The sequence below is a fragment of the Equus przewalskii genome, chromosome 10 (genome assembly GCF_037783145.1).
Source record: "Equus przewalskii isolate Varuska chromosome 10, EquPr2, whole genome shotgun sequence".
Lineage (NCBI taxonomy): Eukaryota > Metazoa > Chordata > Mammalia > Perissodactyla > Equidae > Equus > Equus przewalskii.
Genome location: NC_091840.1, coordinates 33,663,013 through 33,681,608, shown reverse-complemented (window position 1 = coordinate 33,681,608; position 18,596 = coordinate 33,663,013). Strand labels below are relative to the sequence as shown.

The window sequence follows — 18,596 nt, the reverse complement described above, 5'->3', positions numbered from 1 at the left end:
AAATCTATTACTTTTACATATAATCTTGAATAGGTCACAACCAAGTTTTTATTAAAATTCAATCAACAAAAAAACAGTTACTAACTTCTGGGACGCTTTTAAAAAGTACTCACATGGTGGATCTACTTTTGGACTTAATATTCTAGTCTACTGGTCTATTCATGCACCAGTACTGCGTGTTTTAATTAAAGAGGCTTTGTAATGTGCTCTACTATCTGGTAGGGCTAGTCCACCTTCATACCTTTCTTTTCAGTATTTTACTAGCTATTCTTCTGTGTTTGTTTTTCTATGTGTATATGTTCATATGTATATGAATGTATGTATGTACACAGATGCATATATTTCCTAGCTCTGACCACTGAAAGATCCTAGAAGCAAATACACCTAGAGCCCAGATCTGGGTTTCTAATGGCATTCCTCACCAAAAGGGATCAGAGTTCCCTGGGAAAATGGCTAATTCCAGGGCTGGGGAGGGTATAAAATGAGCATGGTGTAACTTGTACCAGAAAATAAGGAAGTGCTCAAAGAGCAATGAGCCCAAGACACAAGGCCACAGGAGGGAGGATGAAGGGATTTCTATCAGCCAAAAGTGGGACAATTTGAGAATTAAGATAAATAGTAGTGGATTATATAACCCACTGAATAAAACAGGAATTCATGAGTGCATGAATACATGAGCTCTGAATAACAAATTTGGAGATGGTGCTGGAGTTGGAAAATCGTCATTTTGCAACCAACACATTAAGAATGATTAAGAAGAATCAACAGATTTTAAATTAAGGTGGGGAGGCAGTAGGATATTTGCATGGTCTTAAGTGTCTCCTCACAGACTACTTAACATCTGCAATGGGAAATATAAAATTATTATACAATGGAGAAATTGACAACTTGATAAAAATGACTCCAGAAATGAGGGACAAAAGGATGTCATGTGCTTCTGCATGTAATAGTATGAGCAAGACAAAATATCACTTTGGCAATATTCTGCATGAAAATGCACAATCTACATCTAATCAGGAGGAACCATCAGAGAAATTCAAAGTCAAGAACATTCTATTTCTTAAAAAGAGACTTTTCATTTATGTGAAATATAAAGAATAGGTAAATCCATAGAAAAAGCAGTATAGAGGTTGTCAGGGGCCAGGAGGGATGGGGTGGGATGGGATGGGGAATATGGTACTGGGTTTCCTTATGCGTGATGAAAACTTGGAACTAGACAGATATGGTGGTTATACAACACTGTGAATGTACTAATCGCCACAGAACTGTTCACTTTCAAATGGTTAATATTATGTTATGTGAATTTCACCTCAACAAAAAAAGTTACAAATAGGAAAAAAAGACTTTTTACAATGATATTAGTGTCATAAAAGACAAAAAAAAAACGCTGAAGGATTTTTTCAGATTAAAAAGACTCAAGAGATATGACTACTACAAGTAATACGTAATCCTAGAGTGGAGGGAAAAAATTGCTCTAAAGGACATTACTGGGTCAATTGACAAAATTGGAATAAAATAGATTTTTAAAGTATTCTATCAGTGTCAAACTGACCGAGGTTGGTATCTATAACATGGTTATGAAAGAGAATATCCTTATTTTTAGGAAATACACACTAAAGAGGTAAATGGCCATGATGAATGCAACTTATTCTCATATGGCTAAAAAAAATTACAGGTGTGTGTACTTACACGTATATATGTATGTGTGGTGTGTATGTAGGAGAAAGTGTATGAGAACACAAGTGATAAAACTAGTGGGGTTAAAATGTTAATAGGAGAACACAGATTTGATCTACTCTTTTGGCCACTTCAAGTTCACAATCGTTGGCAAGTAAAGTTTGCAAAAAAAGCACGCATCTTCCAAAACTACTCCATATTACCTAAAACCACTTGGAAACTCTCAAAATTCACTAATCTAACATTACATAATAGGTTTTTTAAAAATGCAGCCTTCTCTCTACACATTCAGCTAGCAGTACTCACATTAATAAGTTCCAGATCACATTGGCCACGTTCATAAGCAACACAGGCCAGATGTGGATCTCTCTTCTCACAATACTTTCCAACAACACGACTGTCATAATAAGGATTTTCACGAAGAAATCTCTCTGGGTTGTTATTACTGTCTATGTAGATTTTGGCTAACGCATTGTGAGTAGCAGGCTCCTCACAGCCCTCATGAATTCTGGCCTCTAGCCAAGGCAGAAGCAGTTTCAATCTAGTAAAACAAAACCACACACACACATATCGTATTATAAATAATACACTCTTGACATGCTAACTATGTAAGTACTTTATGGTCTATAACATGCTTTCCCATGCATTATTTTGAATTCTCAATAATCCTATTAAAAATTGGGAAATTAAGACTCAGAGATGGTTAAATGATTTGCCCAAGATTACACAGAAGGTATACACTGTCTTTATATTATCCCAGACCTATCTGCTACATTATCTAGATAGGATATGGAAAGAAGAGGTTACAAAGTCACAGACTGTTCTATGTTATACTGGACAAAATATCTAGACTTTAGAAAAATTTTGCTTAGAGGTAAGATGGGGATGTGGTATGAGAAAATAGGCCAGATTATCTGAGGTTCCTTTGAATTTTAACACAATTAACATACAACATTACCTACAGCCAAAGAGGGCAGGACCCTAAACAAAATCTGGTAGCTTTAGAAGTTCTGCGTTTAATTATTCTAGCAGTCATATGATCATTCTACTAAGGGTCATGGTTTCACTAAGCTATGCTTATGTTTCAATGGTCCTGATGACCAACACTCTTTTACCAGGGTTTAAGTATCAAAAGCACCCACAGAAAGAGCAGTAGGCCATTATTTTGGCTATTAAATTCATGTAATTATGAACACACTCCTATTAGGGTAAAGACACAACTTCTTTTAATTAATGAAGCAAAAATCAAGCTCCTACAAACACGTGCAACCCAATAGATGTGCCATGTCAACTGAAAGACTAAAGATTAGCTAAGGCACATCTAGTGACTAAGATGTGAATCTAGTTTATCACAATATAATTTGTCACTTACAGACCAAATTGTCTGACTATAACTATCTGGTTATTTGCTGGGAATAAACAAGATTGTTTTCAGGTATTAGACTTAAGACTCAACTGAAACCTCTTTCTAAATGTTAAATTGTCATGATCTATAATCATTTCAAACTAGGCTCAAACTTAAAAACAGTACTATATTCTAGATCTCCATTGTCCTTAAATGAATTTTTCCATGTTTCACATATTCAAATACAACTTCTATAAATACCAATAGTATGACATCTATACCAACTCAGGTTAAAATTATACCCCGTAGGCTTTCTTGCTATCTTTTCATAGCTAGAGTAACTTCCCACTGTTATACCAATCCACAAACCCCATTTACTACATCGGCACTTTCTCAACACTAGTTCATCAAAACGTCCCTGCTAAAAAAAGAGACTTCACAGTACAATAAGTATTAGAAGCATTTACACTGTATTTTCTATTGGAAATTTGTAATTCATATCAGCATATTAAGGTTCAAATTAAATAGCAGTTTAACCCACAGTTACACAAGGAACTCTTTTTTCTCATCATACTTGAAGAAACATCATACTATGTATCAGAGAAGAATGTTATTAAATATGGTAGTATCATATCTAACTAAAGGGGGCTTTTTTACATAGTTTACGTTAAAAACATACACAAAGTCAAACACATAGCTATAATTATAAACATGCAAAAGAAGTGATAAACCAGGTCACAGATTTTCTATAAGATAGCTGTAATGTTTCGGAAAACAGATTTTTTTCAGCACTATAGCTAGCTTATCACTTCTAAATTAGGTGTCTCCAAGGAATTATGGTCCATGTGTTACTGAGCAGCTTTTAGGTAACTGATAGGTTATGTTGTTTACCATTATCAAGCTGAGAGACTACTAATTTAACCCATTTATGAAGGTTAAAACTAGTACTACACCTGTTTCTTTTTTCAACCTCAGCCACAAGCTCATCAGTAGAGAATTGACCTCTTACAACAAGAATCAAGTTTTTAATGACATCTTCAGAGCAATCAACATCAAGTAACCCTCCAATAACCACAGGAAGTCGACTTGGATTCACCTATGGTAAAAAAATAGAAGAACGCCATTATGATATTAATAAGCAAAGCAAAAAGGAGTTTAAAAAAATCTCATTTCTCTCTTTTAAGCTCAGGTTTAAAACTCAGTAACAAACTGAGAGTCTAAATTTTCAACTAGACAGAGGAATTTAGCAGGAAGTCTGGCTTGGTTAATTAATTACCTCAGCATTGCTCCAAAGGACAAATACATCCAAAGAAGCTAAAGTCACAGAATGACTATGAAAGACTGTCTAAGGAAACAGTCCTCAACTATAGCAAAACTACCTTTCCGTTTCTGGAATTAGGAGGCAAATTTCTAATATCTATATTTAACAGGTTTAAAGCCACTTTGGAATCTATGGCCTCTATAGACACACCTCAGGGGCTATCACGTAAGTAGGACATAGGCCACCCAATTTTTTCAACTACAGCAGTTCTGTTTTCTTTTACATACTTGGCATACATGTAAAATTTTAATCAAAGAAAGAATTCTGCTGAAAAAAAAATGTTGAAAGTCACTGTAGCAGATCACTCTTATTGGACACAAGAGTTTCAAAAGGATGCAGATTTCCAGAGTGTAAGTAAAATCTACAAGATTATACATAGTTTTTTCTTTAGGAAGATTAGCCCTGAGCTAACACCTGCCACCAATCCTCTTTTTGCTGAGGAAGCCTGGCCCTGAGCTAACATCCGTGCCCTTCTTCCTCTACTTTACATGTGGGACGCCTACCACAGCATGGCTTGCCAGGCGGTGTCATGTCTGCACCCAGGATCCGAAGCAGCAAACCCCGGGCCGTAGAAGCGGAACATGCAAACTTAACCACTGTGCCACAGGGCCGGCCCAAGATTATATTTTTAAGATCACATACCTTCTGTACATATATCTCTATATACTTTTGAAGATTATTTCTATATAAATAGAGCACCAAATCATGGACAAAGTCAAATCGATCACACACAATGATGAGTGGTAACTGATCTGTTAGCTTCGCTTCCTGAAAAAAAGAACAAAAAGAAGCCTTAATTTTCTCCTTCTGTGAGGTATCAAATCTATGTAAAATATGAGCATCTGTTCTACACTGGTGGGAGAGGCTCACACAAACTTGGCTCTTCTCTTAAAGAAAGAAATGTTCTAATAGCTGGGGAGTGCTCATCCTAGTTTCAGTAAATTTTTACTAACCAATACTTAGATTCACAGCAAAATACCAGGTGGTTTCCACACACATTCTTCACCAAAAAAAGTAACAAATTAAGATTTGTGAGCCACCCGTGGCACTCAAGATATAAAAACATCACACTGGGAATTTCATTAATAGTAACACAATTGAAGTTGACTTAAGAACTACAGTCACATTGTCAAAATTATGAAATAAATGGCTCACATCTGTTTCAAACTAACTTATTTTTTACCCTTCCCCAATTCCAATCTGTATGGCCAACCTCTAACACTATTATAACAAACTCTACAAGGAACAGCATGATGGTGATGGCCATGAACTAATAAATACACCATATGTTGCTAAAATAAGAAAAAGGTTAAAAAAAAAAACACTTAAAGGAAAGATATCTTTAAATCACCAATTGCTTTTACCATTACAAATACCAAGCTATAATCTTACTTACAAATTGACATGTTACAGACAGGTAGGTAAGACCTATACTGGGCATTTACCTGATACATGTCCTGTTACATTCCACAGACACAAGGTATAGCACAAAAAACAACAGTGTCCATAAATACACAGTGAAACATCCTCAATAAATGATTCCTCTATGACAGTCTACTAAGGAAGTAGAACTAAGCAGGACAGAACTTTCCCCAACGACAGCCACTAAGAACATTATTTACAAGGTTAGAGTAAAATACTTCCTGAATCTAGCGCATATCAGTCACCCAATTATGAATAATTCAAAGATTAGTGTTCTCTGAACAGTTCACAGACTAAACTAAATCTAGGAGTTATGAGAAATCCTGCATAAAAAGTCAAAATGGCTGTAAATCTGAAGTGGAAGTCCAGCTGCAGATTTTTGACATTAAGGAAAGCCCAAAGCAAGTATTATTTAGCACCATGGAAACTCTACTAACAGCTAAAATCATTTCTAGAAAGAATGTTTAATCTACCTATGCAAAAGACTTCAGTAGGCCAAGTTTTTCCTACTAAATGAACATCAGAGTTAGTGGATCAACACACTAATCTTCTTTATCCTGTTTAACATACATATAAAATATTACACACTTTATTTTACCACTTAGGGAGAAAAGACACTTGCAAGTAATCTAAGAATACTTAGGTATTCTATTCTCATGCATGAGTGTTTAAGATTTCTACTATATTTCAACTATATTATATTCCTAAAGAAAATTTAAGACTGAAAAAGTAGACAAAAACTAGGTATTTTCTTGATTGCCTAAATTTGCAATTTTCATGGAAGTAATGCTATTAATATTTTAAACTATTTACTAAAATGTTACCCTTTAGTTATTATGGTTAAAGATTTTAAGACAAAAACTGAAATTATATAAACACTTTGAGAGGTTTTCTTAAACATGAAGTCACTCATTTAACTAATATTCTCGTTAGTCCCATCAAGTCAATTCCAACTCCTAGCAACCCCGTGTACACTGTTCTTATGTACTGGAGATACAGCAGGGAATAAGGATGCACTCCGTCAAGGGACTTACATTCTAGTGGAAAAGAGACAATGTCTCAGTGTTAAGTGTTATAAAGAAAAATAAAGCGGGATACGGGGGAGGTGAGAATGAGATAGGGATAGGTTTTATTTTAGACAGGGTAATTTGAGACATGCTTTCTCATGACATTTGATCAGAAATCTGAAGGAAGGTAAGGGAGCAGGTCATGAAGGTCTGAAAGAAAAGTTGAAAAGGGCACAAGCAAAGGCCCTGGGGCAAGAGAGGGTTTGGGGAGATTCAGAAATAGCAAGCAGGCCAATGTGGCTGAAGCGAACCAGGAAAGGAAAAATGAGAGAAAATAAGATGAAAGGGAGCAAGAAGCAGATCATGGGTCTGAAGAATAGTTCCGTGCTGTCTACGGAGAGCCATAGTTCTACAAGGTTAGGGCATGAGCCAAATGATGCTAAGGACACCATTTCCACCTGCTCACAGGCTACTATAATCCATATCCACTCCCCTACTCTATCAGGCTTGCACCTCTTTCAAAAGTGTGAAGGGGGAATCCTCATCTAATTAGATCTCATGGGTTAAACAATCTAAGGCTGCACCATCCCAGTATCTAGAGGATCTTTTCGGAAGCTCAAAAACATCATAATTAAGTAAAAACAGTTAATTTAGTTCTGCTTTACATATACATAACTCAAATATTAAAACAATGTTAAAGAAATTACAACTGCAGCAAAAGAGCTGAAAGCTTATAAGGACAAAAAGAAATCAGTGTAAGAATCTGGTAGTATTTTTTAAAAAAGGAAACAGTACTGATACTCAAAGAGGGAACTGAACTGTTGTTACGGGTGCACTAGTCAAGCACAGAGCCTCATATCTTTCTCATTTGGAGGAGTTTTTTGACACCACAAAGTCTTGGGTTCAAACACATCATATAATATTCATGATGGCCAAGACATTAAAAAGCTATACTTTGGCGGAAGGTTTATCTTTTCATCTCAAGTGTAGGGCAACTTCAGCACTTTAACTATCTCATTACACTAAAACTCTTAAGAATTTAGCTATTTCATCTAGAACCCAGGTATTAAGTTTTTCAAAAGAACAATCAGCTAACACAACTATAGATTATTTAAAAGTGATGACAGTGTAGTAGTAAGAAAAGCCTTTTTTTTTTTTTTTTTTTACTGAATTACACAAGAAACATTTTGGTTTTAGTTTCAGTCTAAAATTCTTCCAGAAGACAAAAAACACTTAAGAACTTTATATATAGCCTCTGGAATCATTTCATATATATAAAATACAAATGTAAAATATATAAATAAATACATTTTTGGAGGGTAATCTGAATGTTCTAGTTTTCCTATTTTTATAGACAACTGCCAATTTTAAAGTTTTATTTTCCTCACAAAGTAACTAGTAGGTATGAGAATAAAGCTAAAGCAGAGTTAAACATTGAACAAAATTAACTGCCCTTAGGAATGTTTTAATGAGCTAAAAATCTTTAAACCATTACTCTTCATTTTAACATAGGCAATTCTTACTTTTCTATAACCAAATTCATGTGTCACAAACCTGTTTGATTTTATCTTCAATTTATGAATTACACACGATTAATTTCTAGAGTCAGGCTACTCTGAAGATAGAGATAAACCTATGTCCTTTAGACAACAGAACCCTTTGCATACGACAGACTCCTTTTTAAAATGACACTGAGGGCAAGCTTATCTTAAAATTCAAAAGGAAATGATATTCTAAAATGACATTGAGAGTCTATAACCACTTTTCAAAATTCTTCTTCCAAAATTAAAGTGAAAGAAAGGAAATTCCTTTGAGATAGTGCTATTTTTTCTTTTAAACAGATGGTCATTCTTAAGTATTACTTACCAATTTCCTTCCCTATTTCAAAGGAAACCACAGAGTATTAAATTTGGAAGAAATAATTCAGCACACAATTTAGAATGCTACAAATTTCACACTTGTGGAAAAAACATTTTAAAACGACGATCAAATCCTTGTAGAACTGCTGATCTTCAACCCAACCAGAAAATGCATTACTCAAAACCACTTACCTTGAGAAAATTCTTGACTCGCTCAGGATCATAGCAGTTGCTTTCTCTGCAGATTCTTTCTACTTCTTTGATCTGCCCAGTCTTACAAGCTGCCTGAATATATTTAAAGTGCACATCTGGGTCCTGACTAAAGTTAACAATGGATCCCAGAAAATAAAAAAGACCTTAAAGAAATAAATAATTGAAATTAAGTACAGGTGCACCTTTGAGAATGTCAGAACTGAAAAATATTTAAGCAATTAAGACAGTGTTATGTCAATTATATCTCAAAAAAACCCTGTTATACTGAATACTACCAAATAAAAACTGGTTGCTCAAAAAGCTCAGTAAGAATACCAATTAATTCAGTAATCAGTTTGACAAAATGGATTTGCACTTTAACCCCCACAAAACAGATAAGTTTAATCCACTGTTCTCTAATAGTTGAGAAATAGGAGGCAGCTAGTTAATACCGAAGCCAATTATCCTACCATATTCCATATGAGAAATTTTAAATGAAGTCCCTTATAGCAGGTGTTTTTCCATATGCAGTTAATAGGAAACACACAAAAGTAGCTTGAAAAGAATTTAATGCAGTGTTGTCCAAGAGAACTTTCTGCAATGATGAAAATGTTTGATTGTCTGCACTGTCCAATATGGGAGCCACTAACCACATGTGGCTACTGAGCACTTGAAATGTGGCTGAAGAATCTAATTTTTAATTGTTTTCAATTTTAATTACTTTAAATTTACATAGCTACATGTGGCTAGTGGCTACTGTACTAAATGAATAGTATAAATAGTATAAATTTAGTGCATAGTTAAAATGGGAAACTGAGAAAATTAAGAAAACCAGTAGAAATCTCTGTCTAGAGCAATACTATAAAAAGAGGGAGGAAAAGGTAATTGAGGACCAGAAGTTTAACTAATGAACCTAAGAGCCACCCAACAGTGATTACATTAGTAGTATTCTGTACAGCGGTGGTTCTCAACTAGGGGTGATTTCCTTCCCAGGAGACATTTGGCAATGTCTTGGAGACATTTCTGACGGTCACAACCATTGGACTGATTCTACTGATGTCTAGTGGGTAGAAGCCAGGGAACCTGCTAAATATCCTGCACGTACACAACAACCTACCCCACCCCTACAACCCCCAACAAATTAGCCCACCCAAAATGTCTGTAGTGCTGAGGCTGAGAAAACCTGCTATTTAGTGACAAGTCACAAAATGTCTTTGACTAGAAACACTGTCATTCCAAGAGCCAGATGATATAAGCATGAAATCTTATTACACCTGATCATATTAATATTTTCATTTTATACAACTATGATAAAGCTACTACATATATTTGTATCTTGAAATTCTGCCTTTAATTTACCTATATATCTAAGTAGACAATCTTGTTCATTGCACACCCCTAGGACTTGAGGTAAAAGACGCTTGACAAATTTACTGAACAATAAAACTTACAACTGTTCCACAAAATTAAGCTTGCAGAAAGAATTTCCAATAAGCCTATGATCATAAAATACCCCTCCCTTGGCTATCTTAAGTAATTAAAAACAACTCAAACTCCTTATTACCTTCAAAACTCTTGAAAGATTCAAAAAGTTCAATCAGAGACTGAGTTGATAGTTGTTCGTGATACTTAGAAGCCACCTGAACACAAATCTGCAGATTCTGACGAATATTGGCAGACAGCATGGCCCTGAGGCATTCTAGGGAGTCTTCTACTGATAAGGACCCAAAGTAATTCACTAACCACTGGAGGACAAAATAAATAAGTAAATAAATAAGTGGAATAATGTTGAACCTAACAGTGATATGGAATTACCATCATTCAGTACTACATACACACTTTCAGTACACGAACTAATCATCACTAACACCATCTGCTGTTAAGCAAGAGACTGAAATACCTCAGGGTTAAGAAGATGGGTATGAACAACCGCACGCTTTATATCATATAAATCAGTGAAGTGTTCTAATGCACGCTGCAGTAGGCCAGCCTTCTCACACAGCTGCGCGATATGAGCCCGGTCATAATGCGTGAACATCTGATTCCCTAGAATAGCATCTGCAACCTATAAAACCACAAATAGAGTTTATTTTACCACTCCATTTATATCAGTAATTTTATATCCAGACTACATACTAAGATTCAATAGTGAATTGATAAGAGAGAGAAAGAGTACAAAGGAATGTTAGCTGAATTTTCCTAAATGAGGAATAGGCATCTGAGTAGCTTTGAATAACTTAATCTAAGAAGCTTCAAATAACTACTAAAACAGTATTGGGAAAATGCCTGAAAAGCATGAAAACACATACTTGAGGTGCATGCATAAGGTTCATCTCAAGCAACCGCGTCTGTAAGGGACCTTCAGATGGGCGATTATTCTTCAGGGCATCAAGCAAGAATGCAGTACACTGCTGAATTAAATTGTACTCCATAAAGACATCGACAATCTACAAAAAAAGATTTCAGGGAAATTGTTTTAAGATGTGCAAAAATTGCTTTATGATATTGTTGACAATATATAAATAAAAAGAAATTAAACGTTATCTCTTTCTTTACATATAAAAAAACTGCCAGACCAAATCCCCGATTTGAAGAATATTATTTGGACAACATAATTTCATAATTTAGGAATAAACTGTCTCGAGTTACTTTTTGTTCTGGTAAAAAAAACCACAAAGTATTTCAAAATACTATACAATAGCAAAATACAATCAAATCAACAAACTTAAAATTCTGATTTTTAAACTATTTAAAATAGACAAAAGCATAAATAGGAAGTCTGACTCCCACTTCCTATGTGTATCTCTTCCTTCTCTCCTCATCCAGTGGAAGCAACTATCCTTTGTGTTTTATTATTCCCATATATTTTCATATTTTTAATACATATCATCTCTAAACAAGATGGCATTTGTTTTGCATGTTTTAAAACTGTATATAGGTGGTATGTGACTGTCCATTCTTTTGCAACTTGCTTTTTTTTTTGTTTTTTTCTGGGAAAGATTCATCCTTAGCTAACATCTGTTGCCAACCTTCCTCCCCGCCCCCCCCCCCCCAGTACATAGTTGCATATTCTGGTTTTAGGTCCTTCTAGTTCTTCTACGTGAGCTGCTGCCACAGCATGGCTACTGACAGAAGAGTAGTGTGGTTTCACACCCAGGAACCGAACCTGGGCTACCGAAGCAGAGTACCCTGAACTTTAACCACCAGGCCATCAGGGCTGGCTCTGCAACTTGCTTTTTTGGTAAGATACTTGAGGTTTATCCATGTAGATAGACATAGCTCTAATTTCCACAAATTAAAAGGTTAACTCATTCTTCTCCAAAGTTGTTTCAACTCAGATCCCCCCATTGTCTATTTAAATCAACTTCTACAGAAGACATTTTAATGCCTTTACCTGTGTGATATCAGCAAGAGGTTCTTCATCCTGAACTAACATTTGAGCAAACTGCTGTCCTTGATCTGGACTGATACGCATGACATTTCTCAGCAGAAAGATCCAGTCTGGAGTATATCCAACCTATAAATAGACAAAAACTTTAAACACTGCTGCAAAGTTTCATTCTTCTATCATTTAAAGGCTTTTTCTACAACAGAATCTTGCTAAGATAGAACTACTGGTCAAAGCATAAATTCAGTTTTAACTTAAGATGCTCAATTTGACTTTGGTTTATATTAGGTAAACACATACCTTGGTGATGACATTTGACTGAATAGTTAAAAATTTTTCTAATTGGCTTATTCATTTTCAATTAATGACCATTTCAAAAAGCATATTCTACCAGGTTAAATACACCCCTGCCATCTTAAATTCTAAGCCATGCAAGAGTAAGGGTCTCCATTTTTTAATAAGTGTAATTCTATATGTGAGAGCTAAAATAGGGTTTTTATACTTTTGCAACCAATTCAAAATTTAAGGAAACCCACTATTAAAGTTACTCAGAGTTACTATAGACTAATTTCTCTCTTAACGTTTTAATGAATTTATGTTGCGAATCTGGTTCATTGAACTCACTTTTTTAGCATATAAAACAATCTTCTGCACTTGACCTGTTTCTGCAAAGCACTGAATGACTTTATTTGGGACATTAGCTCTTAAGTACACACTAAGTGCCAACGTAGGGTCCACAGATTTCACAAGGTCACCCAGTTCTTCAGAACATTCCAGCTGTCCAAAGAAAAAAGAGTTTAGTAATCCATGAGCTGCTTTATAAACAAGCAATTGATACTACTTCTACTATAAATAAAAACTAATATGACAGGCACTTACTCAATTTTCCAAGAATACATTATAAATATGCAGGGGTTGTGGTTAGTTAAGGTTCTTGGTCTTGTATTCATAGCAATGTCTCAGAATTCTCCACACATCTTACTTAAACAGTGATAAAAGCAGCTCACCAAGACTTCACGCTTATAGAAATTATCAACTACTTTGTTAGGAACACAAGTACTAAAAAGCAGAATCTTGTACTTCTAAGAATACTCAGATATGAGATCCACATGATCCCAATTTTTCAAAAATAATGCAACTTTCAATCTAATATTATCAAATGAAAATTTTATATTTAAGGAGCCAGATGAAGCTTACCATAAGGATTATTATTAAAATTAGGGTATAATCTCTATGTCTGAAGGATCTAAGCTCCATTATCTTCTTGACTTTTGGATTTAAGGTTGTAAGGAAGGACACTAATTTCACAAGGTCATAGGTGGTATACAAGCAGCCACCTTCCTCTGTACTATTCAACCTGACTTAGCTGCCAAATCTGGAAAGCAGCGTCCCCAAAAGAGTTCTGCTTTACATACTAGAGTTGATTTTATTCTTTTAATCATTATGTCAGAGAATAGCCTTTATCACTGATATTCAGTACTGAGAAGTAACAAGTTCTGTCAGTCCGTACCTCTTAACTGAACACGCTAATGTCAAGATGGCCAGCGTCCCTTTTACTACAAATGGATCCCACGTGACCATTCACACAAAAAAGGTAATGACACCCAAAAAGCTTTCATACTGTTACACAGGTCAACTCAGTTACTTTGGCTGTTCCCATCCTCCTTTATCTTAAACAACTAGGATGGACCTCAAATACTTGCTAGAGTGGCTAGTAACTAATCTTCAGCAGAGACTCTTGTCCAAGCATTCCAACTCGGAAGTACTATTCTCCAGCATCCTATAAAATTACCAGAAGCTGGGTCAAGAAACAAGGACTTACAATTAGTAATGTAAAAATATTACCAATATACACTTAAAGCTGAAAGGTATAATAACATCAAAAGTTACTCACTACTCCAAGTACTTTAAACAGTACCACCTCAGTTCTTGTCAATGGCATAAGACATGGCAATTCAATATTGCCACTTTGTGGAGAAAGGCTTTTTACAGTGATATGAAAGGAATAATACTACTAATGGACTGTTTAAATTTGTTAGTTGACTTACAAATAAGCAACATTTTACATAATTTGTTCTAGAAAACACAGTACAATTAGATGCTCTGTGTAAAAAGAACTTAGCAAGTACTGAGGGACTATAAAAGGCACAGAGAAATCTTACTGTAAAGAAAGCTGGTTAACTACATTTTTTAAAGGTTCATATTTAAGTCAATTTCAAGAAACTGAGTTAAATATTTTTCCATGTAATGCCAATTAACATTCTGTGAAATCACTTTGGAAATCTATATCACCGCTAATTAGACAGTCCTGCTGCCCTGTTCACATATTTATGATCCAACATTTTATATAACATGTTTCCCTTGCATACCCAAACATGGGTACTAACAGCAAATACCACAATTTTGATGGTACTTGGGAAGTTCTAAAAGAAAAGATATGATACTTGTGTGGTTGAAACTACTGTTCATATCAAGTATGAAACGCGGAAGAAAATATTCTGATGTTCAAATGAGTGTTACATATGTTAGCAAATATGACTGCATACTGAAGGAGGTGTCTCCAACTAAGCTGTTCCTAAAGCAAAAAGATAGCAATTTGCTTCCAGGTTAGTAGTTTTAACAACCAAGCAAGAATCTTGGATTCCATTTAAAAAACTAAACAAAGATATTTTGCCTCAATATACCATAAAAATACATTTTTTTTAAGAAGCAAATAAATTTATGCATCTCATGACTTATCTGTTCTTGTTCTGTTCCTACAAGCAAGAAATGATGGAGACATTTCGGTGCAGCCTAGGTGTTTTTAAGTTGCTTACAAGGTATTTAAAATGCAATCAAAGCAAAAGTACTCGAACAAAAGCTAACGTACCTTATCTTCTTTTAACCATTTCTCCAAAAGCTGTTTCCGCCCTTGCTGAAGTACAGGCCTACATAATTCTAAGGATTCATATTTGTTTAGCTGGCCCTGGTCCAAAAGAATTCCAAAGTACTGAAGTAGAGGAGAAGTTTGACCTGGCTGAGCTGGGACACTCTGGAACCGACGGATGGTGTCTGGGGTACGAAGGATTCCCTTTAAGAAAATGAAATGTTAAAGACTCCTTTAAAGGTGATCCAACACCACACTAATAACTCCATGGGTCTCTTGGGTCAATCTTAAAAAGATGATTTCCATCTACTAACACTAAATTTTAAATCTTCAATACACTGAATAGTAAAGATTCAGTCAACATCTGTTACACCTCTGGTTCAATGTTACGAGATTACTGAGAATCAGAAACATACCAACCAAATTACAACGTCAATGTGTAAGAGAACATGCATAATCACAAATTAGCTGTAGCTCGTCATTATTCCAGATTAACATTTACTGCAAATTTCTTAATAGTGGTCAGGATGTAAAGCATTAATTTTGTCCAATATAATACAAAGGCGACGAGAATAAATTCAGCTCAATTTCAGACAACTCTTCTCACCATAATTTGCACAGCATCTGTTTAATCTTCAGCTTTTGGATAAAATTGATAGCTATCATTGATGAGGTCAAACAGTTACTCTTTTAGTTACTTAGTGTTACAAACTAACTAAAAATTTACTACATTTATCTAAATCATAGCTTACCAGATCTACATATCCTTCTAAGAGTCTGCTATAAAAACCACAGGAAATGTAGAGCACAGGAAAGTAATTAACCAAATATACAGGCAATGATAAGTCATTCATATTCTACTACAGGAAAATGTAACCTAGAAGATTAGATTATCTGTGGAAAGCTGGTTCTTCTAACAGTATTAGAAACAGAGCACATTAACATTAATCCAATCATAGCAACTTCATTTTCGTAACTATTTACCTTTGGTGCATTAGCAGCCACCTTTGCTGCCTCTGAGTAATTTCCCTGGGCAAAAAGAGCATTAAATTTCCGGGCAAAGAGTTCTTCAGCACCAGCTAAGTTGTTACGTACAGCCATTCTCAGAGCCAAATCAGGATTTTGTAGGACATTGGTGATATAAGGAATTATGTTTTCTTCTTCCACACATACTGATAGAACCTACAATTTAAAGATTAATGAATAGCTGCAATGTGTTTATTTGGAGATCAATGGTACCAAATCTGTTTAAAGCCGATTACTAGTGAGTCACAAAGGTAATGAAATTGTGACAGCTGCTCTCCTGTTGTTATAAAAATGAATAAATAAAAAGAGAAAAAAACAGGCCAGGAATGAGAAGACTAAGAGATGCTAAGCTATTGGGGGTTCATAAAATATGGCCATTCTGTAATATACATAACTCCCCACTTCATACTGCCCAAACTCTAATTACTTTGATACCATTCATTCATTCTTTTTTTTTTTTTTTTTTTTTAAAGATTTTATTTTTTTCTTTTTCTCCCCAAAGCCCAAAGCCCCCTGGTACATAGTTGTATATTCTTCGTTGTGGGTTCCTCTAGTTGTGGTATGTGGGACGCTGCCTCAGCATGGTTTGATGAGCAGTGCCATGTCCGCGCCCAGGATTCGAACCAACAAAACACTGGGCCGCCTGCAGCGGAGCGCGCGAACCCAACCACTCGGCCACGGGGCCAGCCCCCCATTCATTCATTCTTAACATGGTTAATATCAAAGATCAAGGCTCCCATCTAATTGAGCTCTGAAAGACAATTCCATATGCTTTAAATATTCTTGAGGAACAAAATCTTGACACCCTACAGAAAATGACTCTGAAGAAGTTATGAAATCTAAGGGCTGGCCTGGAAGTTTAAGATACATTCCTTTTAACTCTAGGACTACTTTTAAAACAAGGATGTTTCAGTAATTTTCTTTAATTACATTTACATTCCTCAAGACCAGATCATATACTCAGTGAAGGAAGGGACCACTGAATTCTCATGCACTTAACATAATGCAAGCTATACAGTAGGTGCTTAATAACTGTGGTACCAGTAAAGAGCAATTTCTAATTGCTTCTGTTTGGAGAATAGTTACCCACCCTCAGTCCTCCTAAAAAGACTGCTACAGAATGCTGCCCTCCTTGCCTAAAAGCTGAAACTGCTATCAATTGCCATAGAGAAAGAGAGCCCTTCACTACACATCCACTCCTCTCCCCAACGCCAGAGCTGGTTATACACCCCAGCTTAAACTACTTACATCACCCACAACAGCACTTCTCATACTATTATAATTTCTTGTCTGTTTCTCAGTCACTATTCCATGTAACAGACTGTGTGGAATACTATTTAAGACCTCATTTAACCGCATTATTAGCACCAGGTAGTGTTTAGCACAAAGTATATGCTTAATATTTGTTAAATAAATGAAAATGGGAAATTTCTGTCCCAAGATCAACAAGAACCTAATACAATTTGAGAACTCAATAACCAAACAGATAGAACAGGCAGGAGAGACTGTTACCTATTATTCCTTTTGAAGAAAATGAAGAAATTTTAACCTCCCAAATTCTTTTCATTTCTACAGGTCCGACTCCCTCCCCAAAGTTTAGGCTATCCTGTAGCCACAAAATGACATTCTACTTCATATTAAAACATATCTTCTGGGGGCTGGCCCCGTGGCCGAGTGGTTAAGTTTGCACGCTCCACTGCAGGCGGCCCAGTGTTTCGTTGGTTCGAATCCTGGGCACGGACATGGCACTGCTCATTGAGCCACGCTGAGGCAGCGTCCCACATGCCACAACTAGAAGGACCCACAACGAAGAATATACAACTATGTACTGGGGGGCTTTGGGGAGAAAAAGGAAAAATAAAATCTTTAAAACATATCTTACGGGGGCCACGTGGCCGAGTGGTTAAGTTCACGCGTTCCGCTTCTGGTGGCCCAGGGTTTCACCAGTTCGGATCCTGGGTGCGGACATAGCACCACTCATCAAGCCATGCTGAGGTGGCATCCCACATGCCACAACTAGAAGGACCCACAACTTAAAATACACAACTATGTACCGGGGGGTTTTGGGGAGAAAAAGGAAAAATTAAATCTTTAAAAAACAAAACATATCTTTTAAAGGAAAGAAGTAATTAGTTTATAGTCATTTGCATTCCTGACCCTCATCCTTAATGTAATGCTTATCTCCCAGGAAAAATAAGAAAGATGAACAAATCCAGTTCCAAACACACTTTCTGAAGCTTTCTACTAATCTGTACCTTAGTCTTCCCCAAACACATCCATAGTTTCATCTTTATCCTACTTTTAGACTGTCCTAGCAGATTTCTAGCAACCAGTACTTAAGATCTACAGGGAAAAGAGAAGGTTTCTGATCTTCTAAAGTACTCAGTTCTACCAAGTTCAGAATTTAAGCTAGATACTGGCAATAATGTCATCCTGATTGCTTTTGATTTTTCAACCCACAGAAACCACACACTCATTCCTCTAGAGGATATG

At 35.7% G+C, this 18,596-nt stretch overlaps 1 protein-coding gene across 2 annotated transcripts in view; it reads right to left on the bottom strand.

Annotated features, from left to right (window-relative positions):
• CLTC (clathrin heavy chain) overlaps positions 1 to 18,596 on the bottom strand; it is a 63,928-nt gene that overhangs the window by 14,099 nt on the left and 31,233 nt on the right. For both annotated transcript variants that reach the window (XM_008541427.2, XM_008541420.2), the window contains exons 7-17: positions 16,062 to 16,259; positions 15,081 to 15,281; positions 12,836 to 12,988; positions 12,218 to 12,340; positions 11,133 to 11,270; positions 10,724 to 10,888; positions 10,388 to 10,568; positions 8,824 to 8,987; positions 4,986 to 5,111; positions 3,976 to 4,118; positions 1,984 to 2,218 (exon numbers count right to left, since the gene is read on the bottom strand). In XM_008541427.2, the coding sequence (XP_008539649.1) occupies positions 1,984 to 2,218; positions 3,976 to 4,118; positions 4,986 to 5,111; positions 8,824 to 8,987; positions 10,388 to 10,568; positions 10,724 to 10,888; positions 11,133 to 11,270; positions 12,218 to 12,340; positions 12,836 to 12,988; positions 15,081 to 15,281; positions 16,062 to 16,259 (1,827 nt within the window). The remainder of the gene's footprint in view (positions 1 to 1,983; positions 2,219 to 3,975; positions 4,119 to 4,985; positions 5,112 to 8,823; positions 8,988 to 10,387; positions 10,569 to 10,723; positions 10,889 to 11,132; positions 11,271 to 12,217; positions 12,341 to 12,835; positions 12,989 to 15,080; positions 15,282 to 16,061; positions 16,260 to 18,596) is intronic.